The sequence below is a fragment of the Phyllostomus discolor genome, chromosome 2 (assembly GCF_004126475.2).
Source record: "Phyllostomus discolor isolate MPI-MPIP mPhyDis1 chromosome 2, mPhyDis1.pri.v3, whole genome shotgun sequence".
Lineage (NCBI taxonomy): Eukaryota > Metazoa > Chordata > Mammalia > Chiroptera > Phyllostomidae > Phyllostomus > Phyllostomus discolor.
In genome coordinates, this window is record NC_040904.2 from 208,434,170 (window position 1) to 208,460,279 (window position 26,110).

Below are 26,110 nucleotides of genomic sequence, written 5' to 3' on the forward strand. Positions count from 1 at the left end.
CTTATTATATGAAATGTTAAAGGGACTTATCTAAGAAAAAGAGGATAAAAATATGAAGAGTAAAATGACAGCAAACTCAGTTATTCACAACCAACCCAAAACAAAAACAAAAGCAAACTAAGCAAACAACTAGAACAGTAACAGAACCACAAAAATGGAGATCACATGGAGGGTTATCAACAGGGAGATGGGAAGGGGAGAGAGGGGGAAAAGGTACGGAGAATAAGTAGCATAGATGGTAGGTAGAAAATAAACAGGGGGAGGGTAAGAATAGCATAGGAAATATAGAAGCCCAAGAGCTTCTATGTATGACCCATGGACATGAACTAAAGGAGGGGCATGTGGGTGGAAGAGGCTGTGCCCGGTGAAGGGGAGTAAAGGGCGGGGGGAATGGGACTACTGTAATAGCATAATCAATGAAATATATTTTTTAGAAAAAGAATGACAGGTCTGTGAGCCTATTAGCATGCAAGCAGAGTTAATTAATGAGTGGGACAGCAAAAGCAAGGGTGGCTAGAGCTAGGGTGGCAAGAGCAAGGTGGCCAAAGGCCCTGGTAGGCAAATAGGGGTGGCCAGGATCTCCGTGAACAGAGCCTCCCATGTGGCAAGGAACCTTGAGCCAACAAAAGAGAAGAAGGCCCTTTGTTCTGAGGACTTACATAGTTGGCAGGGTGGGGTGAAGAGGTAACATTTTGATTGGTGGGTACAGGTGGGGCAGCTTTCCCAGAGAGACAGGACTGCCCAAATGTAGGTACGTATCAGGGTCTGTTAGCCCCAAATCTCATCTTGCTCCAGACTCTATCTGTTCATTTTGCACACATCACAGGGGGCAGGCATTTGACCAAAATTGTTTATGGGCCGTTTTTTAGACACGTCAGACCCCTCCCCTTCTCCCTTCTAGGCCTGGGGTGGGTACACAGCCTCGAGCTTTTCCTTTTCCCACTAGAGGAGATGACACACACAGACTTTCAAGGCCCCCAACACCCACTATCACAGTCTCCTTGTGTTGTTCCGAATGCCTGGCTGCCCAATGGAACCAGGGTCAGGACTGCTAGGTCAGGGGGAGGCATGTCTTCCTTTGCTTCTACCTCCTGTATGAAGTGCTTTGTTAGACTGCAATGGCCAGGGCCCTGACTTTGTTTCCCTTCTGGCCCCTCATGCCTAGTGGCTACCTAAGTGTTAAAAGGTGTTCCCTGGCAATCAGGACCCTATAGTCCCTGGCCAGGTCTCAGGTTCCTTCCTGTGGTATCTCCTGCAACACAAGGAGGGGAGAACTCTAACAACGTACTCCAGAAAGGTACTTTGGGGTGTATTTCCAGGGGATTTTAATAGCTGAAAAACATCCACAGAAGGAAAATGAAAATTTCTAAAAATAGTTAAAGGCCGAGCTTCAGGAAATCAGGGGACAATGATGCTCTCTGAAAGTTGGAAGCTGGGAGGTCTTCATCTCAGAAATCTTCCAGTTTCCCACGCGTGTGCAGACGGACGAAAGCCCATGGGGATGTTGCCTTACATGCATTGGGGGAATCTACAAGTGTTTCTAGAGGCCTGGCTGGTGTAGCTTAGTCACATTCTTTACTCACTCATCCTTGGAGCACATGACATCCTGTAGAATCTTGTGAAACCCTCTGAGTCCCTTCAGCCTCCTCTCCAGCGCCTGGGCCTGCTCCCTCAATTGTTCAGCCAGCTCTGCCTTTGGCCCCTCATACAAGTGCACTGACTCCTTCACAACGGTGTACACATCCACCAGAAGGAAGGCACTTGCAGTGACCAAACCAAACACCTTGGCTCCTTTGGTCATTGCCAGAGTACTGCCACCAAAAGCTTTCTGTACCCGCCTGCTGCTTCGGATTGACATACTCCCTGCAGTCATGAAATCCTTGGCTTTCACTGCTAAGAGAGGCCTGGCTTTGGCCACTTTGAAGGCACGGACGTTCTTCACAATTTTCTGCACGGATTGGATGCACTTTGATAAGGAAGCAATTCTGGGTGCACTGTGACGTAAACACTCAATGACCATGTCATCATTACCCATGGCATCTGACACTAGGTGACTGGCTGTGGCTTTTGCTGACTCGTTCTTTGAGATTTCCACGATACTGGTGGACACACTGGTCACAGCAGATGCTACCCCCAGTCCTGCCCCAGTTGCTGCAAACACCAGACTGGCCCCTGCTGTCAGAGGTGCCAGGGACAGGCCAGCGATGGTCAGAATGCCAGACACAATGCCAGTGGAACTAGACACCACGTTGGAGATGGTACAGCGCCTGTGTACCTTGTCAACGCTGTCTGCCAGCTCATAGAGCTTCCTTATGCGCTCCTCGAGCTCCTGTTCCACCTGAGGAAACTCCTTCAGAACCATCTCCCTAAACAGCTCGTCCTGTGACGGCTTATCTTTGTCTTTCACGGCCATGAGTCCTTTCAGCAGGTTCAAGTCTTCATACAGCGCATCTGCCTCCCCCCTGTAATGACGGAGGCCAAGTGAGTGAGAAAGGCAGTTGACATGTCTGCAAACAGCTCACTAAGATCCATCCTGCACAATTACAGAGCTTTGACTATATAGCAATCAGAAAGAATTTTACAAATGTAGAGATTTTTCCTTTCAACATTAAACACATATTTTGTCCCTTGTACATGCTCCACAGCACTGGTTCGATGAGGGATAAATAAGGGCAAGTCCTCCTTGGATGCCCTGAAGTGGTCAGTATTTGATGCAGACGGCTTCTCACTCAAGGGCAGGTTGACCCCATCAACACCTAAGTGACTGTGGACCGGGGACTCCGAGGGTAAAGAAGGGATTGTGGGGCAGGAGCTGAAACACCTTCACACAGAATCCTAGACTAGGGTGCAGACGGAACCTGACCACTGAGAGGCCTGCCCTTTGCATTAGACACTGGGATGTGCTCTCTGGGTCCCTAGAGTGTCCTGAGTGATAGGAGCCTGACATTGTGCCCACTAGACAGTCTGACAAGGTGACATATGATGGACGTTTGGGGTCCTGTGGTATCAGGTCTGGTCTAAGAAGGAACTAGAAACTAAAGACATTCATTAGACATCCAGGAAGGGCTGGACACTACAGGTGAGCCATGCGGGCAGCATGTGATGGACCCCAGGAGCCCTCTGTGCACTGAGGCTCAGGGTGAGAAAGACTGTTTGCCAATCAGGTTCTTCTGAGCCCTCTTCTCAACTAGGCCTTGACCTTGGCCTTCCATGTTCTATCCTTGACAGCCTGCATCTTCCAGTCCTAGCAAGAATCCTGATGAATCAGGTCAGGGAAAGTCTCCCAACCATGATGCCTGATGTCCTGTGATATCTGATCAATTCTTCATTCCCCAACTCTGGTGCCTCAGTCCTTGACCTGCCTGAGTCAAGGACCCTGTTAGGTGAGCTTAGCAACAGTCCCCCGGCCCCGTGACACCCCCTCTCAGTCATGTCCCACCCACCGTCCCCCCAGTCTGTTCTTTGGCTGTAACCCCCCAGGGGTCTCTGCTACATTCAGAGTGGAGCCCCGTCTCTTCTCTCTGTTGTGGGAGTCGGGACAGGTGCTGCCGTCGGCCTGGGTGACGGCCTCCTTCCATCTTAACTAGGGTCGGTGGAGGTTTTTCTTTTCCAGGGTGAGCTCCCCTGGCTGGCAATGCTTCGTGCACATTGTCACAGCTCAAGGCAGGACAGTGAGGTGTCCTGGGGACAATGGAGGCTTCACATTTCACACCCTCCCTGACTCTGCCCCAGGCTTCTCTCCTGTGGCTGACTGTGACCTGTGTCCTTCCCTGTCACAAACTGTAACTGTGGGTGTGGCAGTTTTCAGTGGGTGCTCTGAGTGGGTGTTGTCAGAAGTGAAGGCAGCATTGGGGACTGTGCCCTCTCATTTGCATTGTGGCAATTGTGGACACTTTCAATTAATCACACTAACAGTCATTTTGGGTGGCATCTGCTCTCTGCCAAAACTGATGCCTTTTGACCTCCCCAAACGAAGTTCACTGGATCCAGGCACAGCCCCAGTTCACAGGGAAGCTAGGGATCTCCTGCTCACCTTGGTTCCATGGACTCTCCAGCCCCCCATCCAGCACCCTGGACATCTCAGGTGTCAACAGCTGAACTCACACATTAGCTGGTGACAGCTTCCCTTGTGTGCACATCAAGGCCATGTCCAAGTTCATGGAACCTCCTAGAGACACAGGCCACTTTCCCAACCATGTGCATGAATCGCTGGGCCTGACACCTGCATCGGGACGAGTGGGGCAGGAAGCACTTTCCTTAGACTCAGAGGGCTGAAGGGGTGCATGAGAATCCCCCAAGTCACACAAAAGCCACAGCCGCCCATTCTGATGTTGGAGTCTATCATGAGCCACACAACCTGCCTTCTCCCTGGTGAGGGGTTACTCTGCACAAAACAGAAGAGGGACGGAAATGGCAGACAGGACCCCAGCTCCCAGGCAGAGTATGAAGGACAGGGTCACCCATTCTCTCTACTCCCAGCAGTGAGGGGACTGAATCAGGGAAGGAAGAAATGTCCCCACCCCCACACAGGACCACCACTAGGGCCCTGGCCTCTCCAGTTTGTGCCTGACGAGGCTCAGTCCCAGCCCCACTGCCGAGTCTTCCTCCTGGTCCTCCAACTGGGACCCAGCCCTGCTCCATCCTGACCCCTGGCTCTGAGCCTGGTGCAGGCCTGTCTGGGCCCCTGGACAGGATGACCGCACTTGCTCCCTCACCCTTGACCTCACAGTGCACCCTTTGCCCTTCACCACCATCCTATCACATGACCTGCTGTTCCCACTGAACAGAGAGATGACAAATCAGAGACTCTGAGACAGAAGCACAGAGCCCCAGAGCTGGGCAGACACAGAGTCAGGATTCAACCAGCTTGGCCCAGCTCCATCCAGCCTCTCCGCCTTCTGGGCCAGCAGGCCCTGCAGTGTGTGTCCGAGTCCTCCCTGAGGGAGGGGAGAGCCCCCCAGCCAAGCCCCAGGGACTCCACATGTACCAGGGTGTAGCAGGCTTGTCCCCAAGCAAGTCCTGCTTGCCTCCCATCTCCAGGAGAAAGACCCTTAGCCCCTGTGTTTTCCCAACAATCTTTTGAAAAGTTCATGTAAACTGAGCACTTACTATGTGTCAGTCATTAGGCTACACAGTTCACATGCTTTATCTTCTTTTCCTCTAAATAAAATTGAACAGAGGAATAAGACAGCAAGTCATTAAGAAACCTTCCCCTGTGGGTTTTGTCTCTTCTCAGTCTGAGGTCATTCATTGCCTACACATGATGTGAAAGAAGCCTTCCTCATGGATTGTTGAGAAGAAACACATTCAACCCCATCCACAGGGTCCTGCCTGGAGGTGTGTTTGGCAGAGTCAGCTAGATCGGGGGAGATCTGGCGACAACACAGGTGTCTCCCGGAGGTTACCTGGGCATGTTTGCTGCAGCCACAAATCTCTCCCAGGCTTCATCACTCAGCAGGTATTGCAGATTCTCTATGTCCATTGGGTCCTCTAAGAACTCAATGGCAGGGAGAAAGCCGTCACTCTCTGGATGGAAAGAAAAAAGAATAAGGTGAGAAGAAATCGTTGTAGAACATGAATGGTATTGAGTATAAATCAGGTGGGAGAATGTTAACCTCTCTGAGCAGCTGTCACTAAGGTTTTTTTGGTGGCTCACGTGGTGTTATGGCCTGAACCAGGTCCCCAAAATCCTTATGTCCATGCCTGGACCTCCCCACCATGTGACTGTATTTTGAACTTACCTTTGAGGAGACAGTTAAGGTTAAATGAGGTCACATGTGTGGCACCCTAAACCAATGTGACTGGTGTGCTTATGGGAAGACACGGGATCCCTCCCTCCCTCTCCCCCTCCTCCCCTGCCCCCCATGCACACAGGGAAGCATGGAGCATGTGCAGACAGAGCAGGAACGCCACCATCTGCAAACCAGGAAGAGGGCTCTGCCTAGCAAACAGCACTGCCAACCCCGGGATCCGGGACTTCCAGCCTTAGGAATTAAATATCTAATCCTGGGATGTCGGTGTGTTTGGGAATTCAGACTTGTTGGTCTCTCAGAAAGAGAGTGCAGGGCACACGTGCTGTGTGACCTCCCGCCTCCAGCAGGGCCTGGGCAGCACCCAGTAACAACCACCTTCCAGCTGCGACAGTGAAACAAGTGTATTCACCTTAAATGGGGCAGACCCTGTACCGTCTGTAAATAGTCTCACGTCAGCACAGAGCAAGATGACTGCCCAGCTGAGCTGCCACAAACGTGTGCCTCTCAGGGAGTTGGAGGCCGTGGAGTGGCCGCTGAGGGGCGGGGGACTAGTGTGTGCATTCTGTGTGCCGAGACGGGAGGGGAAATGTGTTTCCTGCTATATACCCACGAGACACATTATTCTTGTTCCAGGAAAAGGAAAGTGAAACTCTGACAGGGTAATGATGGACCAACGCAGCAGGCAGAAAGCTCAGAGGTTGAGTGGGAGCCCAGTGTCAGACATCACTCTACATTAATTTACTGCCTCCTTATGTTTGAAAATTCATGTGATTTGTCCTTCATTCTATCCTGCAGTCCTACCTGTGGGTGTTTATTTTTTAATTTAAAAATGTTTCGGACCACACACTGCTGATTTCAGTAAAACTTCCCTGCTAACAGGATTCCTCCTGCTGCTCATAGAATCCCTAAGATGGCCAGTGGAGGGGATGTATTTTTCTCTCTGAGATTTTATTTTTTTACAGTTTAGAGAGAGTAGAGGGAAGGAGAAGAAGATTAATGTTTCTCTCAGAAAATAATTGGATGCCTCTCACTCACAAGGGGACCAAGGACCGATTCCACAACCCACAGCATGTGCCCTGACAGGGAATTCAACCTGTGACCTTTCACTTTTGAGATGACTCCCAACCCACTGACCACACGGGTCAGGGCAGGAAGGGGTCACCAGGGAAGTAGGTGTTTAGACCTCAGCTGTAATGCTGGGATCAATCAATATCACCTCTGTCCCTCCAGGTGGGTCACAGGGGACACAGCTCCCTGTTGGCAACGCTGACCCCAGGCTCTCCCATTTCCTAAGCAGGAGGTCAGCTGGTTTATCCTCAGGGATCTGCCAGCTCTAGCCCTCCCTTTGGGGTCCCAGAGCCTGCTCAGGAGCTCCTGGCTTCTGATCTGTGCTCCCCTCCCTCATCCTGCAGCATCAATAATTTTTTTTTTCTCCTGGGACCCTCCAGGGAGGGTGACTCTGTTGCAAAGACAATGCAGCCCTGATTTGGGTGAATGGAGGGCTGTTTGTTCTCTCCCTTGGTTCATTCATAGGGAGGAAGGAACCCAGGTCTTAGCTATAGGGAGCCCAGATCACTCCGGCTGTGTTTATATTGATCCAGGGTTGGTGGGAGGAGGATGGCAAAGCTGGCCTCTGTAGGCACATTGAGATCCAGATAAACAGTTCCTGCCAGAGACAGTCACACCTGGTGAGTAGGTGTTTATAATTGGGAACGAGGGTCGGCCCTAACACAGCCGTGCAGGCTGGGAGTGGTATGGAGGGGTCGGTTTCCACCTACAAATAGCTGATGCCAGGTGGGTAGGACCAGAGACTCCTGTCTCCCCCTGGGCTGTGCTGGCCTCTTCTGAGTCACTGGGTAGGTGGAGGGGAAGGAAGGCAGTGAGCACTGTGAGCAGAGAACCAAGAAGGGGACCCCTCCCATCGACTCTGACATGAGGGAGCTCCCCTTGGCCCCCGATGGGGGCTCCAGGACCCTCATCAGCCCCCTTGCAGGTTCCTGTTCCCGTGTGGATACACTCAGCCTGGAGGCACCACCCTCAGCTCTGGGTCATGAGTACGAACCATCCAGGGAAGAGGGCGCTGACTACCTGGGTCGACGGTGCCAGCTTCTGAGGCCATGGTGTCGGCAGTGAGATCTCGGGGCTTTTGCCTTCAGCTCGCCCTCCTGTGTCCGGCTACAAAGAGGCGGCGCTTCACCCCTGGGGAAGAGAAAACAAACTGTGGGTGGAATGGGAGCCCCCTGTGGCCACAGAGGGCAGCGAGGGGCCGGGTCTCTGCTGCTGCCCCCTGGGATGGACACAGGTGGCAAGTGGACTGAGCCCAACGTGTCTCTCTGTGTGCTGGGCTCTGCCCGCTGCTCTTCCAGAGAAGTCGCTCACCTCCCTCCAGCGCACTCCTGCTGTCCCGTAGGGTCAGAAGGAGAAGACGACCAGACGAGGAGACAGACATCTGAGAAGTCATGAACCCAGATGAGCAATAAAACCAAACACAGAAGAAAAGACGGGAAGGGATGTTTTGGGGCTGGAACATTTGTGTTACTAATCAATAAAGCCAACATAGCTTTAAAGCCAATAAAGCCTACCGTGATCTATGGCAGCATCCCCTCCTAGTTCCCTCACCAAGTGCTCTCACACATTTCGTGAGGTGGGCACCATGGTGGCTCCTGTCTGACACGGGGGGAACCGGCAGAAAGTCCAGGTTTTCCCCTGAACTCGGGCTAGGGCAAGGCTTCACAGCAGTGCAGGGGCTGGCACTGGAACCACAGTCTCTCTGACCCAGACCCTGTGTCCGTGAGGACCACGCTCTACTCTCTCTGACACCCCACATGCTCCCTCGTGCGCATCTGTTCACTTGCCAGTGACCCTCTCGTTCCCAAACTGTATTGTACCGCATGCCCTCTTCTCTGTCTTGATCAACTTCCTGGTGCTGTCACTTTCCAAAGCCAGTGCCCTCCTTGCTTCTGCAAGATCCTTGTCCCCTAGGGGCCTGGGGGCCTGCCGCCCTGGCTATATCCCTGCAGTGGCCAAACCCTCCTGAGGGGGCCCAGTCCTCTCTACTGTCCTCCCCCACTGCTGGGCAGTAGCTTCTTTCTAATTCTTGATGAAGAGTCCAAAAACATTCTTCTTGCATAAAAATTTGCCTGCATTTACGATCGCTTCCTTTAACATATTTCTAGCAGGAGAATGACTGGGTCAGAGCATATCAATATATAAAAATGCTTTCGTACCTAGAGCCCCACATTGATGTAAACAAATCATGTCACTTTACACTTATTCTCACAGGATATGAGGGTGTCTATCTCTACTGTCTTCCTCTTCAATAGTCCTTTCTAAAGAAACAGATCTTCCTAGTTGAAAGATTTCTTACGGTAAACGATGCACAGCAGGAATTTCCCGTCTCCCCCATGGGATGAGTACTGTCCAGGAGTGCACAGTCCTTTCCGCTCTCATGCATCTGGGCTCCAGACCCCGTTCCTTCTGTCCAACGGAAACTCTGCACCCACTGAACCCTAAGTCCCCACCCCCACCTCCCGGCCCCTGGAACCTGCCACCCCACTTCCTGTCCCCCTGGACTGGACCCCTGTAGGTACCTCACGCACGAGGGATCCTAAGGTATCTGTGTTTCTGTGGTGGCTTGTTTCACTTAGCACCGGGTCCTCAAGGTTTGTGCGTGTGGTAGCATGGGCCAGGATTCCCTTCCTTTTTAAGGCAGAGATAGATAGATAGATAGATAGACAGACAAACAGACAGATAGACAGACTTTGAGAGTACATTCATTAAGGCTGGGGACAGTGAAAGGAGGAAGGCCTTAGGATAGAAGGAGCAACAGGAGAGCCCAGGCAGGGCTGCTATCAGCTGATTGGGACATCAGACAAGAGATGGCCCTGGAGACAGGGTCGGGGGTGAGCCTGGGAAGAGCAGCCATGCCCATTGCTCCCCTGGTGACCAGTCTCAGAGTGACCCTTAGAGTTGAGGAGACGCACGCCCATGGGGGAAGAATGTGGTGGGTGTGCCCCCGAAAATATCACCAAGGCAGTGATATTTTTTTGAGAATTTCTAGAGAAGTTTATTTGAGCCCAACTGAGCTCTGGAGAACAACGTTTTGCACTTTCTTTTCTGCTTTTGAAATTCAGGAGGGGATACAGGGGAGATCACATGGAGGTGGGAGAAAGCAAGGTGGAGACTGGATAGCAGGAAGTTAATAACATAATTATTTCAAATGTGTGTTAACCTAGATGCACAGGACAAAGGATAGGGCTTGCTTATAGAAAAAAGTAAATCTTTTACTAAAATGTTAATTGCTTGGGGGCTGTCCATCCACCATGACCAGCTCAGGTAAGAATTTATGATGAACTCCCGGCCAAGATGGAGGCGTAGGTAGACACACTGTGCCTCCTCGCACAACCAAGACAGGAACAACAACAATTTAGAAGCAGAATAACAACCAGAACTGACAGAAAATTGAACTGTTTGGAAGTTGGACAACCAAGAAGTTAAAATAGACACGTTCATCCAGACCGGTAGGAGGGGCGGACTCGGGCACCCCGGGGCAGGTCAAGACGTGGAGAGCAAAGAGTGTTGGGACCAGGCATGTAAGGTACCAGGGTACGCAAGACCACAGTGGGTGGACCCTGAGCGCACAAGCGGTGACAGGCAGGCCTTGGCCGAGGGGTGGCAACCGGCAGACCCAGCGAGGGGGGAATTGTGAAGCAAGGCAGTGCGCGCAACCCAGGATCCCAGAGCTGGGAAACAGAGCTTCGGGACAGATTGAAAACACCTTGGGGGATGAGGTGCAGGGAGATACTCTTGGCCCCACAGGAGAGGTTGTTGGAAAGACCCATGGTATGCACAAGCCCACCCACACGGGAATCAGCACCAGAAGGGCCCAGTGTGCTTGGGGAAAGTGGCAGAAGGGATTGAAGTCCACGGAGAGTGGAGCAAGTGCCATTGTTCCCTCTTGGAACCCTCCCCCGCACAGAGCATCACAACCCAGCCACTGAGTTGCCTTGCCCTGGTGAACAATAAGGCTTTGCCCCTCATATGTAACAGGTGTGACCAGACCACCCCCCAAAAAAACAAGATGGCTCAAACAGAAGAAACGAAAGCCCCATAATCAATCCTTTTAAGCAACCGAGAAATAGCCAACCTATCAGATGCACAGTTCAAAACACTGGTGATCAGGAAGCTCAAAAATTGGTTGATTTTAGTCGCAAATTTGATGAAAAAATGAAGGCTACAATAAGTGAAATGAAGAAAAATTCACAGGGAACCAGTAGTGATGGAAAGAAAGCATGGTCACATGTCAATGGAGTGGACCAGAAAGAAGAAAAAAATATACAATCAGAAAAGAGTGAAGAAATAAGAGTTCAAAAAAATGAGGAGAGGCTTAGGAAACTCCAGGACATCTTTAAACATTCCAACATCCGAATCGTAGGGGTACCAGAAGGAGAAGAGGAAGAGCAACAAATTGAAAACTTATTTGAACAAATTAAAAAGCAGAACTTTTCCAATCTGGCAAAGGAAATACACTTTCAGGAAATCCAGGAAGCTCAGAGAGTCCCAAAGAAGTTGGACCCAAGGATGAACACACCAAGGCACATCATAATTACATTAGCCAAGGTAAAACTGAAGGAGAGAATCCTAGAAGCAGCAAGAGATAAGGAGACAGTTACCTACAAAAGAGTTCCCATCAGACTGTCAGCTGATGTCTCAAAAGAGACCTTGCAGGCAAGAAGGGGCTGGAAAGAAGTATTCCAAGGCATGAAAGGCAAGGACCTACATCCCAAGCTGCTCTATCCAGCAAAGCTTCCACTTAGAATGGAAGGGCAGATACAGTGCTTCCCAGAGAAGGTCAAGGTAAAGGAGTTCATCATCACCAAGCCCTTATTATATGAAATGGTAAAGGGACTTATCTAAGAAAAAGAAGATAAAAAACATGTATGGTAAAATGACAGCAAACTCACAATTATTAACAACCATGCCTAAAACAAAAACAAACTAAGCAAATAACTAGAACAGGAACAGAACCACAGAAATGGAGATCACATGCAGAGGCAGCAATATGGGAGTGGGAGGAGGAGAGAGGGGGAACAGGTATGGAGAATAAGTAGCATAGATTGTAGGTAGAAAATAGACAGGAGTAGGGTGAGAATAGTATGGGAAATGTAGACGCTAAAGAACTTATGACACATGGACATGAACTAAAGGCGGGGGATATGGATGGGAGGGGGTGCAGGGTGGAGGGGAATGAAGGGGGGTAATGGGACAACTATAATAGCATAATAAATAAAATATATCTTTAAAAATAATCAATGATGAGATCACCCCATGCGGTTATTTTCCACAGAACCCCCCTTTTCACCCACAGACCCCCTTTCAGTCACAAATGGATCTGAAGGAGGCATTGACGCCCAACCTTTGGGTGGATGCTGTGGTCTCAGCACTAGAAGGCTCATCCCTAGGGAGGCTCAGGGTGGACGTGGGCTTGACCCCTGGGGATGGGGCCACACTGTCACCATGGGGTCTGAGTTGAGGTCGAATTGACCCCAAACTCGAAGGGGAGGTGAATGGAAGGCAGTCAGGTCGTAAGGCCATCACTGGGGAAAAGCAAAGTGGATCGTTTCCATTCTACACCCTGTCCACTCCCTGCTGCCCCTCCTGTCCCTCGGCCCTCCGTCCACTGCCACAGCCGGGCTCAGTCCTCAGGCGGGTCCCATCACCCAGACACACAGCCACCAGATTCACTGGCAACTGAGTAATTCCATTTGTTTTTCCTGTCCATCTCAAAGAAAGGCTCTTTCTGGCAGAAAACGGATAAAACTAGGGCTCAGATTTCACACACATTTCCCCACTGCTTCAGTGTACTCTTGACAGTTCCCTCACATTTCTGGGGGTTCCATCTATTTCCCCCATCTCCTTCCCGCAGCCATGATGTCTTTATATGAGGAGGGAGAGGAACAGTGGAACGTGAAAAAACACGGGTCCCCCTGTTAAAATGTGATGACAATGGCCAGGCCTTGAGCAGGACACTCCAAAGCCTCCCCTCCCCCAGATGGCCAGCCCAGGTCCGGGGCTCCGCCCAGTTCCCTGCCGCCCCTCCCACTGCTGCTTACTGAGGCTGCCAGGTGCCCTGCTCACTGCCCAGAGGCTCCTGTGAGGGCACATGAAGGGTGCTGCTCCTTCTGACCGCTGTGGGCACCCACTGAGTGTGTTTGTATTAAGAAGAAGACGAAGATGGAGACCCAGGAGAGGAGGGGAGAGGAAGGAGAGGAATCAAAAAGCTCCTACAAAACCAATGAATCGATGGATCCATCAATCCCAAGGGAATCTAAAGCTAACCCAGAAGGCACCAAGTACAGATGTGGGGGAAGAAATGATAAAACCAATGCTGAGTTGCGGAAACATTTCCAATCAAGACACAAACCCCAGAAGCCAGGAGGGGAGAGTGTGAGTGATTGGGCTCTGAAGAGTTAACTCTGCAGCGGCTGCCACCACCCAGTGAGACCCACGGGGGACCACAAGCCACTGTGAGCAACACGCCCGTACACAAACGGTGACGGTCCCCCTCCCACAGGGGCCTGTGGGTCAATGAGAAATGACTGACACTGAAATTTTGTCATGGGTGACAGGTCGTCCCTACACCGAAAAGGTTGTGGGTTCAATCCCTGGTTGAGGTGCATACAGGAGGCAACTGACCCATGCCTCTCTCTCACACCGGTGTGCCTCTCTCTCACACCGGTGTTCCTCTCTCTCTCTCTCTTCCACTCTCTGTCTCTCGCCCTCTCCCCTCCTTCCACTCTCTCTAAAATTAACAAACATCTCCTCGGTTGAGGATGAAACACTACATAAGTAAAAACTAAAATGGGTGAGCGATAAATTCTCAGAGCAGTGACATGCCCGGCGTCTCACAGCTCTCGGAAGCCAGTGTAAAGGCCAACGCCTCCCGTTGCTGCTGGTACTTAAGGAGGGAAACGTGGCTTCAATAACTCAGAAGGCTCCAGGTTTCCCTCTCCTGCATAAACACCGAGACGGAAGCTCAGACTCCTCCAGTCGCAGCCACATCTCCAGTCGGTGTGTTAAGGTGACAAAGCTGGGGCCGTACAACACTCCCACCTCACTCCCTTTGTCTGGGACTGTGAGGGGTGTGGAAAGAGGTTCAGAACCAGGTGTAGGCTGAGAAGGCACAACCTTACACACACACACACACACACACACACACACACACAGAAGCCTAGCAGCACAGTGATGGAGAGTCACTTTGCATGTCACTATCAGCAGACTAGCTTCGTAATAATGCTGAACAGTTTGTTAGGGCCAGGGAGACAGGTGTGACTCTGACCTACAAAGTAGCTGGGAGGCACCCCTCCCGCCCCCCCACAGCACCTGCCTGAGACCTTGGAGACGGGTCTCTCACCTCCACACGGCCACGCCTGCCAGGACTAACAATGGCAGCCAGAAAGGCAGAAAATTCTGGAGTGCTAGCAGGTATAGCTGATTGTGAGAAAAGTCGGAAATGGGGTGATGCACAAGGACCCAGGCTGGGATTGAAAGTAAAATGGGGGCAGCCCTGTGCAGCAGGGGGGTGGGAGGGCTGTTGCTGGGCAGCCATGGGGAGGTGCTGCATGGTCTGGGGCTCAGAACTGGAGATCACGGCTACGGGGCTGGTGGTGCTGGGAACCTTGACACGCCTGCCCAGCCGAGCACCAGTTACTGGAGGAACAGGGAGCAGCCAGCCTCAGATTTCTGTTCCTTTTGTTCTGGACGCCAGTGCTTCTCACTGGCCTGCGCTGAGATGCACCTGCCTGGGCAAAGGGCGAGGGCAGGGCTCTGTGTGTGTTTGTGTGTGTTTGTGGGTTTTCAAGTGTTCAAAGGGAATGGGACTTAACAGCAACAATCAGCCATTACTCTAAACCTGTATAACTTTTAATTAAGCACTTCCCTTTTTAATAAATTCTGGCATTGAGAGCCACTATTTTTATTGGTGGTGAGCACAAGAATCCCAGAGCAAAAGACCCACCATGGGTTTCTGTTTCAGGACCACCTCTCCCTTCTCCCCTCACCCCACGGCCCCAGCTCCAGCCAAGGGCAGGGGGCAGAGGCTGGGCCATATTCCTGCTCAGTCTGCTGTCACAGTTCCCCTGGCTGGTCACTCCCTGCTCAGGGCCTCGGTTTCCCCACAGGGCACAGGGCCCAGCACTGAGCCGACAGGGTGGGAGAAACAACCTCTCAGGTTCCCGAAATCTCAAAAGCAATCCTTTGCCCCCAACCAATCTCAGCAACAGACCTGGGGGGGCAGCCCCTGGGCAGCCAGAACCCCGGGAAGGGGGGCTCTGACTCATGTGCCCTCATCCTCCTCTGCTTTCCCCCAGTCACCCCAAGAGCCACTTAATACCTGGGATCCCTGGTCATGACTCAAGGAGCCCAGGACCTGAGCCAAGTTCTGTGAACCCAACCCAGCCATTTCCCCTCCTCTCCAGTGTTCAGGGCCCCAGGGGAGGGAGGAAGCCCTCAGACACACCTGGGGGCAAACCCAGGCTCTGAGCTTCAGTTTCCCTCCTCTGCAGAATAGCGACAGAGCCCCTGCCTCAGGGAGTCCTTGTGAGGATGGAAGGTGCGAGGGGGGATCCTAACCTCCCCAGCTTACCAAGGACCCTGCTCTGGCCGAGCTGGAAGAAGACTTGGGTGCTCTTAGCTGTGCAGAGCCACTCGCCAAGTGAGTCTCAGCAAAAAGGAAACACCTCTTCTGGCCCCAGAGGTTTCAAAAGCAAAAGGGAAAGCAAGTGCCCAATTGTGAGAAACTCACCACCAAACAAGCACATCACCCAAATGGCGTCACCCCACACAAGCAGCTGGTCACCACCTCCCTGCTGACCCCTCTGAGGGGCAACCCCAGAGCCCCTAGCCAGGGCCTCCTGGGCCCAGCCCCTCCTGCCTCCTGCTTCTGGAAGGAAGACCTGCACCCTGACACACTGGGGGATCCCGGACACATTACGCCCCTGCCCCAGGGGCTTGTCCCCAGACACCCAGGCTGGTCCCCTGAATATGTCCCCAAAGCTTCATCTTCTCTCACTTCTCAGTGAGCTAAGGCAGCCCAGCCTTGGCTCACCTCTTGCTTGTAAACTATCCCCTCTTTGTGTCACTGTCCTCGGCTTTAAAAAAGGGACCCTCATAGCCACCTGGACCCAGATTGTGAAATCTCTCCCCCACAATGTCAGGAACCCACATGCCCCAGCAGGCCCAGGGCAGACACACTCTTGGCCAGGGCCCTTGTCCAGCAACAAAAGCAAGTGCCCCAATTCTGAGAAGCTCAGCCCCAAACAACACAGCACCCTGATGGCACCACCCCACACTCGTCTCCCCTTCCAGGGCCTTCTCCACCCAGCCCCTCCTGCCCCCTGCTTCTGGAAGGAACACCAGCCACTCACAGACTGGGGGATCCTGGGCACAGTACCCTCCTCCCCATGGCTTGTCCCCAGACCCCTGGCCTCTCATGCTCCCCACTGCCCCCAAAAGCCCACTTACAACCCAATCCCTGTCTCTGCTTTCTGGCTGAGCAGTGGCAGCAGGAAGGGAGACTTGGTTGCCCCCTGGATTCACACTGAGCCCAGCCCAGGGCAGGCAGGCAAAGCCCAGCAACCTTCCTGCTCAGCCCCTCTTGGCACCCAGGCAGGAGACTCCCCAGTGGGGCTCCAGAGCCCAGCCCTGAGCTAACACAGTGGGAGAAACAGCCTCTGAGTCCCTGGAATCTCACAAGGAACCCATTTCCCCACCAGCCCCAGCAGTAGTCCCACAGGGACGCCTCAGGGGGGCCAGAACCCCAGGAAGGGGGGCTCTGACTCGTGTGCCTTCATCCTCCTCTGCTCTCTCTCAGTCACCCCAACAGCCACTTAATACCTGGGATCCCTGGTCATAACTCAGGAGCTCAGGAAGCTAGCCCAGTTTACTGAACCCACCCCAGCCTTTTCCCCTGTTCCCCAGTGTTCAGGGCCCCGGGGGAGGGGGGAAGCCCTCAGACACACCTGGGGGCAAACCCAGGCTCTGAGTTTCAGTTTCCCTCCTCTGCAGAATAGCGACACAGCCCCTGTCTCAGGGGTCGTTGTGAGGATGGAAGGAGGGTGGGGGCTCCTACCCTCCCCAGCTTACCAAGGACCCTGCTCTCGCCGAGCTGGAAGAAGACTTGGTTGCTCTTAGCTGTGCAGATCCGCTCGCCAAGTGAGTCTGAGCAAAAAGGAAACACCTCTTCTGGCCCCAGAGGTTTCAAAAGCAAAAGGGAAAGCAAGTGCCCAGTTCTGGGAAACTCACCACCAAACAAGCACATCACCCAAATGGCGACACCCCACACAAGCAGCTGGTTACCACCGCCTGGCTGACCCCTCTGAGGGGTAACCCCAGAGCTGACAGCCAGGGCCACCGGGGCCCAGCCCCTCCTGCCCCCTGCTTCTGGAAGGAAGACCTGTCCCTGACACACTGGGGTTCCTGGGCACAGTACCCTCCTCCCCAGGGGCTTGTCCCCAGACCCCTCCCTCTCATGCTCCCCGCGGCCCCCAAAATGCCTGCCCCGTCCCCCTCTCTGTCAGAAGCAGTCTGCAGCATCCCAGACCCTGCAGGTGCTCCTTGCAGACCTGCTGCACTGCACTGTGCTCCTTCTACTATTGGAGGACTCGTGCAGGCAGCTTCCAGACTTTTCTATGTGGCCCTTCTGCCAGCAGCACCACCTTCCACAACATGTAAATTGATGCTCATCTTTCAAAGCCCAAATCTGGTATCACCTCCTCCAAGCAGTCCTCCAGCATGAACGCCACAGGGTCCCCTGTCCCCTGTTGGCTCTGTCCCCATGGCACCAGGGGGAGGGGCCTGAGCCCTCAGCCGGGCCACTGTGTAGATGTCTCCCTTGACCCCACTTGATCAGGTCCCTCTTTAGATTGTGCCTGGTGGCAGGGACAGTGCCTTGGTCTTTGAGCCCGTCCCTGGTGGTAAGTGCTGTTCGGGTGCAGACAGAAGTCTGTGGGAGCGCCCAGAGGGGCTGCTGCTGCATTCCCTCCTGGCTCGGTTCCTCTCACCCCAGATCCCTTCCTCTCCTGTGAAAGGGACTTGTTTCATGTCAAACAAGACTTTTTCAAGAAGGCCATTGTCAAGGGAGCACAGGAAGGTCTGACAACAGGCAGCATGCCTGCTTTCCTGTTTGTTGTTACAATGTACTGGGGTGTGGAGGACCTAAGCCCCCGCCTGTGCCCGAGCAAAGAAGGGTCCTCACCAGCTGAAGACCTGAAGCAAGTGAGGCACAGCCTCGGGCATCCTGCTGGAAAGGGTTTGCATCCTCACTGCCCCTCCCTTCTCCTAGAGCTTCTCCAAGACGCAACGCCCATAAATCTCCCAGATTTTCTCTCACTGATCAGCCATCCCTGAGCAGAGGACATTGTCTTGCAAACACCTGTAGCCTGGACACCTGGGACAGGTGAGCTGGGTGACTTGCCCTCCCCGGGGGTCTGCTACACTCCCTTGAAAACCCTCCCACCTTCTCCCTTGCTGCTGCAGTCATTTCAGACTCTGCTGCCTGGACCAAAGAGTTCAGCCTTGAATGAAAGCCCGTAATGGGATCTTTTTGGCTCCCGGTCGTTTCTTAGCCCCCTGGGCTACCTAGTGCTCGGCTCCTGGCTCCTGAGCAGAGCAGCCACCGTGCCGCAGGGCTGAGGGCGAGCCGGGCTCTGTGCAGGTTCCTGTGTGCCTCTCCCATTCAATTCGCACCCCAGCTCCAGGAGTCATCAACCCCATTTCACAGCTCAGGTGATGGAGGACAATGACCCACAGCCTGTAGGTTCTGCAGATGCTGGGCTTCTCTGCCCTGCCCCAGGCAGGGGCGGTGGGGCCGGGAGTGAACCATACAGGCCCACCTGGCACTTCCATCAGAAGCTGTTCATCACGGGGCAAGTGTCCCTGGGCCACCACGGCCCCCTGTCCCCTGCTCTCTAGGGAGGGGCAGCAGAGGGATGGACAGTGTTGCGTGAGGACACACAGCCCAGTGTGCTCTCACACTCGCCCCACAGACTGCGGCAGGATGTGGCCTGCTTTGCAGAAGAGGAAGCCATGGTGAGGGGAGAGTCCAGGGCCCCCACCAGGCAGCTCAGGGGAGGAGCCAAGTCTCAAACCAAACATCCTATTTGACCTTTCACACTTGTTACCAATTACTTTTTGCCATTTTCCCCCCCATAACCTCCCTGTTTCCCGGTTCTTCGCCCTTCCTCTAGCATGACGTCAGCTTCACACCCAGACAACCCCGTGTGAGACGTGGAACTCAGCTCAACATCCATCAGAGCTGTGGTCCCGGTACCAAGGGTGTCCTCTGGTGACAATGCAGAATGGGCTCCAGAGGGACATCCCTGGCCTCCCAGGACACAGTCTCCTGGTGGGACGACAAAGGTGGGGGCTCCAAAGCCAAGCTGAGGTGAGAACTAGGCATCTCCTGCCTCTGGGGCCATGAGCGGAGATCACCCCACTGAGGGACCAGAGACCAGTGATGGGGAAATGGGACTCAGCTGGACAACCCACATCACAGAAGGTCACCTGGGATGGCAGAGGCCTCAGAGTCGGGTCTGGGCCAAAAGCTGTGGTTGCCAGCTAGCAACGTTCAGCCCACTGTGAACAAAATCCCAACTCAGTGGAAAAGTAACCCCAAAGCTACTTAGAAAGGCATCCGGGCCCTGGCTGGCGTAGCTCAGTGGATTGAGCATGAGCTGGGAACCAAAGTTTCCCAGGTTCGATTCCCAGCCAGGGTACATGCTTGGGTTGCAGGCCATAACCCCCAGCAACCGCACATTGATGTTTCTCTCTCTCTCTCTCTCTCTATCTCCCTCTCTTCCCTCTCTAAAAATAAGTAAATAAAATCTTAAAAAAAAAAAAAAAAAGAAAGGCATCCGGCCTGTACCAGCAGCATCTCCTCATGGAGGCTGGAGGAGGCACCCAGCCAGGGGCACCCAGCGTGCACCCTCAGCCACCCCGGCCCATCCCAGTCTCTCCCACAGGAGGGGGGGCACACGTGGATCAGACACGGTGGGCATGACAACTGCTGTGCTCCAGAACAGGGGCCCTGTCTCCCGGTCACCCTCCCTGTCATAGGGAGGTGGGCTGGGCAGAGAGCCTCACACTGACATGTGACAAAGGGGTGCCTTCCCCGTGAAGGTCAAACAGGAGCCCAGGGCTCACTGCTTGGGTCCAACCTTCAGTCAAGTGTGTCCACATCCCAACTCTAAGGAGAGATGTTCCTCCCTCCGCCGACCTCTTGCTACTGTGGGGGCATCAGTCTTCCTGGGCCGGGTCTCCTCCTTGTGCCAGCTCGGTGTCAAGCACAGAGTAGGTACGCAGTAAGCAATAAGCCAAGGCTTATGGAGACTCACTCATAGTCCCTGAACCCGGCCCCACCTGCCTTTCTGGCGTCCTCCCCACTCAGGCCTGTGCCCAGCCCCTTCCCCCACCACCGCAGGCTCCCAGGAGGCACAGAGCAGGAGCCTGTTGCCCAGACCAAGCAGCTGCCTTCAGGCCACCCTCTGCGGCACACGGAAACCACGAGACACGTGGCGTGGGGCACCTGGTACTATTTATTGTGACGCCCCGTGGGAAACATGGGTAAACCAGCTTCCTGTGGTGGTGACGGCTGCAACACACGCTAAGGCACTTTTATTCTGTGACACAGGGCGGGGCTGGGAGCACCATTTGCTCCTTTGTGACAGGAACTGGGATCCGGAAAAGAGCTCTGTAGGCACGTGCAGCTTGTACACAGGTTCAGGATTCATTGAGTTTGTGTTCCTTAAAAAGAATGCCTTCTTTGCCATGATTAAGTCTACATGCAGCATGTACAGAACAGTTGGGAATCCAGGGAAATTCAGCAACCAGCATAGACCAGTGCAGGGCACGCTACTCTCTTCTAAACGTCTGTGCAGGTGGCGAGCTCTTCCACGATCCTGAGTTGGTGGTGCAGACAAACCACCAGGGTCCCAGTCCTGGAGCAGGTGCGGGTGGTGTGGGAGGACCTCTGGCCCTGTCTGATGTGTTGTCAGACTTGGGACAAGTGTAAGGTTTTCTTAGACCCTGCCGAGGAAATAAGCAGCCAATTAGCCATGAAATCAGGCAGATGAGCTTTATTTTGGAAGTTTGTGCTCCCAAGCAAGATTTCCTCTGCCCATTCAGAGAAAGGGCCAGGGAAAGTCTGCCTGGAGAACGGAAAGGCTGGGAGTTTTATATGGCTTCACTTGGCATGGCAGCCAAGGATTGGTTCTTGGTGAACAAAGAAGAAACATATCACTGCTGGTTCCTGGTCTGAAGTCGGCCACCACTTCCTGGTCAGAGTTCAGCTGCCATGTTACTTGTAGTCCAAACAGCAGACATATTTGTAGTCCAAACACTATAATTGTAATTAGGTATCCAATTATCCTACCCGCCCATCCTGACATCCCGACATCTTTCTGATAGGATAAGGGGCAAGGGACGAGGTGGTCTAATGTGCCTTTTTTCAGTTGTCAGAATGGGGTAGAGGGGAGGGGTCAGAGGTCAGCCATTTCTGGTCCCTCAGTGATGTGGGGAAGTAGTTTGGGGCCTGAAGCAGCATCTGGTTGAAGGTAACCCGTGAGGCTTCACGAATTTTTTCCTGGAGAAACTTTAGGAAACAGGGGCCAAACGTTAATAGATGCAGATTATTATGACTGGCCCTAGGACCAGGGCCAGGGTGGTAAAGAGTAAAGGATGTTAACATGGGGATATTGTTTCGAAAGAGGCAGGGTCTTGGTGTAATTTGTCCCTGAGGTCCTGTAGGGTATTAATATTTCCCTCTACTAGGCCGCTTTCATTTATATAGAAGCAGCACTGTCCTTTCAGAAAGACATATTCCTCCTTTTTCTGCTGTTAGTAGGTCCAGGGCTCTGCAATTCTGGAGAGAAACCTGGGCTACCGAGGTTATCTGTCTCTGCAAAGATGCTAGAGAGGTGGTGAGGCAGGAGATAGTCAGGAAGGAAGCTCCAGAGGCCCCGCAGGGCTGAGGTAGAAAACACCTATACATGACAGAGACCCCCTAAGACGGGTTGTTCCTGTTTTCTGGGATAAATCTGAATCATGGAATGCACCTGCCTGGGCGCTACCCCTGATTCATTATAATATCATTATAATGAAATAACATTGTGGGACTCCCTTCTCCAGTAGCCAATCAAGAAAATCATGGGAAACCACACATGCGCAGTAGCTTTGAAATCCAACTCCTTGTACCTGCGCAGGAAAAGCCCGCCAAAGACTAGCCAGGGAGCTTCTGCCCTATAAGAATAGAATCCCCCCAGCCCACGTGTGCCTTCTCTGTCCAGAGTTGGCCCACTCCCATGTCCTGTGGAGTGTACTGTCACTTAATAAATCTTCCCTCTTTCTTTATGCCATAAACTTTGTGTCTTTGGTTCAATTCTTTGTCCTCGATCACTACGAATCTGCTTACCTGTGCACACCTGTGACAGTGGCAGAGGCATCAAGGGCCTGCTTCAACTCAGCCTGTAGTTGGCGAGTGGCTTAGAGACTGTGTGCTAACCCAGCGCTGCCTACTCCAGCTGCTGGCAGGGTGGTGAAGGTTATACCTACTAGTATGAGCAGGAAGACTGACCCGTTTTTCTTCATGCCTGGTTAGTTTGTCCCTGAGCTTCCCCTCTCCATATAGCATAAGCTGTGGGGTCAGCACGGTTAGGAAGCAAGGGAAGGCAGAGGCAGAGTTAATTATCCACAACCGCATTCCATTGCAGCAGAAAAAAAAAATACCGGGGGACTGGTGGTGGTGGTTCCTGATGTGGGAATAGTTTCATCACAGGGGGAGGTGCTACCAGTGGCATAACATACCTGTAGCTGGTGTCCAGGATCTTGGAGAAGAGGTACATCCTTTAAGAGGAAAGGTGTGGGGGAGTCAGTGACCTTGAGAGGATTAGGGATGGAGACCGCTGTGATCAGAGAACGGTCGACATAAGCACACAAGAAACAGTCAGTAATATTTCCTATATCAGTAAGGTTTGGGAGGGAACTACCTTGATGTGGGGTTTTAATCCATGGACCTGGAATGAGAGCTTGATATATTTCAGTAGAACTCGGGAGAGGCTTTGGTACAGTTTGCCCTTTACTCCCTGCTCCCAATTGGAGTCCCACAGGTTATTAATAGCAAAGCCCCAAGGCTGGAGAGTACTCCATTCATGGAATTTGCAATAGTAGTAGGGGCAGCCTCCATATGTGTCTGGCCAGAGTTTGCAATTACTACCCATCTGATCATAGAGGAAGCAGAGAGCATGCCATCCATATGGGGCAATCCAGCTGTCAAGCCCTTTAAAGCTACTTTTGGAAGCAGAGAGAAGGGTGGATGTAGAGCAACCGGAGGGAGGGCAATCCACGGAAGCGACTTGGTGAGAAACCACCTGTCCATCTTTGTTACAGGTCTTATGTATGAAGAATCTCCAAATGTATTTGCTTTGTAGTTTAGCAATGGTCTCTGACAGGCATGGGTGACTAAGGAGGAGAAGATGGGTCAGTAAAAACTTAATCAGGAGAACCTGGTGTTCGAGTAAAGCAGACTCGGGTATTTCTTATGAGCTGTGCTGACCACTTCTCTGAGGCAGAGGCTGGTGTGAGGCAGAGGCCAGCTTAAGGCAGATTTGGACTGGTTGGGCAGTGCTGGCCCGGTCAGGAACCCGAGTTCCAAACTAAGGGATGTACTTTTCATAAAATCTGCTTTGGGGTATTATTTTCCTTCTTGTCTTTACAAGCTAGCATAATTATAAGGACCTTATCTGAGACCTCCTGAAACTGTAAAATAGCTTCCAGTCTGGCCAAGAGGTTTTGTCCTAGCAGTGGTATAGGGCACTGTGGAATAATCAGAAAAGAATGCTTTAAAAAGTTGGCTTTAAAACTGACAAGTGATAGGGGGCATGTTGGAGTTCTGTCAACCCCCATGACTGAGATCTGGGAAGGGGTAAGGGGACCAGAATGTGATGGCAAGGCTGACTAGGTAGCTCCCGTGTCCACTAGGAATGAGATGGAGTTGCCTACTATTTGATGCATTACCTTGGGCTTGGCGAGGGTGATGAGTGTCTTTAAGTCTGGGCCATGTCAGTTACCCATGAAGCCAAGTAGCTTTAAGGCCCGAGAGGAGTCCTCACCTTGGCTAGCTGGTCACCCTCATAGAGGCACCAGGAATGAGCCTTTAAGGGAACAGGCATCTCTCCAATGGCCCAGCTGCCAGCAGTCAGAGCCCGGTTTGGCGGGCAGTTGAGGGTTTGGACATTGGCAGGCCCAATGTCCTTCCTTACCACATTTGAAGCAGGCTCCTGGCAGCGTTCCTTTCAATGGCCTGGACTTGGACTTGGCCCCTGGGCTGGTGTCCTGGGTTTTTGGCTAGCCTCAGGGCTGCTACTATAGCCTGGGTCTGCAGGGCTACCTTCTGCTGCAGGCATGCTTGGCGAGCAGCCTCAGCATTTTTGTCCCGGTTGTTAAAAACTTTGAATGCCATGTTTACCAGATCTCGGATGGGGGTTTGCGGACTGTCCTCTGCCTTTTTTTAAGTTTTTTCAAATATCTGGGGCTGACTGAGATATAAAGTATTGACATATTAATACCTGTCTGTTTGGAGATGATGGGTCTATATTAGTGTATTTCTGAAAGGCCTTTACCAGTTTGTTGCGGAAGAGTGCAGGGTTTTCTTCCCAAATTACTTAGAACTATGTAAAGGTCTTTCCAGGCCATATTAAAGGCAAGGGTTAAAATATGGAAGTTACTGATGATTTGCGAGGGATTTTTAGAAAAGTTTCCTAGGCTTTCCTTGTACTGCTGCTAGTCAGCGATTGAGAAAGGCACGTATACCCGAGTAGGGCCCTATTTGAAGGAGGGGGAAAAAACGCCATAATCTGCTGTTTGCCAGCATTACGAAAACTCTGGGTACTGTGGTGCCCCGCCCCCTTCTCTGCTCAGGATAGAGTCTGGAAGAAAAAAAACAACAACAACGCAGAGATGTTAGGCTTAGGACTCAGGCACAGCAAGGGAAAACAAAACAAAAACTGCCTCAGTTTAAAATGTTACCTTCTCCACAGCACTGGAGAGGCAGGTACCCCGCTGTTTTTAGGACCAGTTAATTACTCTATTGTTTTGAGGACCTATGGTAGCCCCCAGGTTTAGAAGTTTATAGTGCTCCAAAGACTTAATTCCTCAGTTTCCTTTCTGAGTTTTATAGTCAAGGATGGAATGAGATTTTCTTTTTTTGTACCCTTGTTTCTAGGCAATGTGGGCATAGTGGGGCCAAGCCCAATAGAAAGCTGAAATCGACTGCAAGGCTTGGTAGGCAGGTAAGGAATATCATCACCTCCTGCTGTGCACGCATTAAGAATGAAAGGCATGGTTTTACAGATTAGATGGCTGCCTGGCTAGAAAATAAACACAGTAGTTACTTGGTCAAGCAGACAAGCATGAGAGTAGTCAGAGATGCAAATGGAGTAGTCAGAGATAGGAGCCTGGAAAAGCCAGAACTTCCACTGCAGGCTAAAATCTCCATCTCTCTTCTCAAAGACTACACCTAAGTGGGGAATGTGCCACAGGGATGAGACCGTGTGTGTGTTTTTAGTGTGCCTCTGGCTGCGTGGACATTCTCTTGCAGTTGGCGGGAAACCTAGTGTTCTTTCCCAGTTCACATTTAACGTAACCTCCCACAGGTGTTTTTGTTGCTGCGAGCGCCCCTGTGGCTTTTAAATGCTTAACCCGTGCCCGCGGGGTGCGGTGATTTCTTGAGAGAGAGAGAAAACAAGACATTTGCCCCGGAGACATAACATTGCCCACCCCCTTCAGTTTTTTTCAAGGGGTATTCAGATGCAAATTGAGTTGTTAGAAGTTACCGGGGGAACTGCTGCAGGTTTACAACAGGCTAATAATTCAAACTGACTTTTTTTTTTTTCTGGTCAGGTCTGGAGGCAGAAAAGGCTAAGAAATGCAAGTAGTGGGTTAGATTGTGGTGCTTGTGTGCAGGGCTTCCAAAAGCCATTATTCCTTTGGTTATCCCTAACTTTTTTTACATGTTTCAGTTTCTCCCCTGACTGTCTAATACAGCCAGGGGGGCTCGGAGTGCTGGGTGACCAGCCCTTAAGTGCACTTTCCCGGATGAGCCAGAGTTTAATTACTGTGACTGGAATTTCCTGAGGCCCCTGCATGTCTCAGGGATTGACCTCAGACACCCCAGTAAGGCCCCCATTTACCTAGGACCACTCAAAGATTTGGGCCCGGGGCATGTGGGGGGCTGCCTCCCTTCTTCGGAGCCCGGGCAGAACCGGAGTACTCATTTCAGGTCTCCGTGGGTTTACTTCCGAACATGG

At 52.2% G+C, this 26,110-nt stretch overlaps 1 protein-coding gene across 1 annotated transcript; it reads right to left on the reverse strand.

The window, feature by feature from the left end:
- Positions 1-612: 612 nt before the first annotated feature.
- Positions 613-24,264, reverse strand: LOC118498581 (apolipoprotein L2-like). The gene is made up of 3 exons (XM_036017059.1): positions 24,065-24,264; positions 22,611-22,649; positions 613-2,507 (listed from the first exon to the last, which is right to left on the reverse strand). Exons 1-3 carry the CDS (start codon positions 24,262-24,264, stop codon positions 1,580-1,582), a joined length of 1,167 nt encoding a protein of 388 aa, XP_035872952.1. The 3' UTR covers positions 613-1,579.
- Positions 24,265-26,110: the final 1,846 nt, after the last annotated feature.

Coding starts and splice junctions, on each gene's coding strand:
- LOC118498581 (XM_036017059.1), bottom strand. CDS start 24,264: ATGGCATTCAAAGTTTTTAACAACCGGGACAAAAATGCTGAGGCTGCT. Junction 22,650..24,064: donor AGGAGCCTGCTTCAAATGTG/GTAAGGAAGGAC, acceptor TTCCTCTTAAAG/GATGTACCTCTTCTCCAAGA. Junction 2,508..22,610: donor ATCCTGGACACCAGCTACAG/GTATGTTATGCC, acceptor AGCTGTTTGCAG/ACATGTCAACTGCCTTTCTC.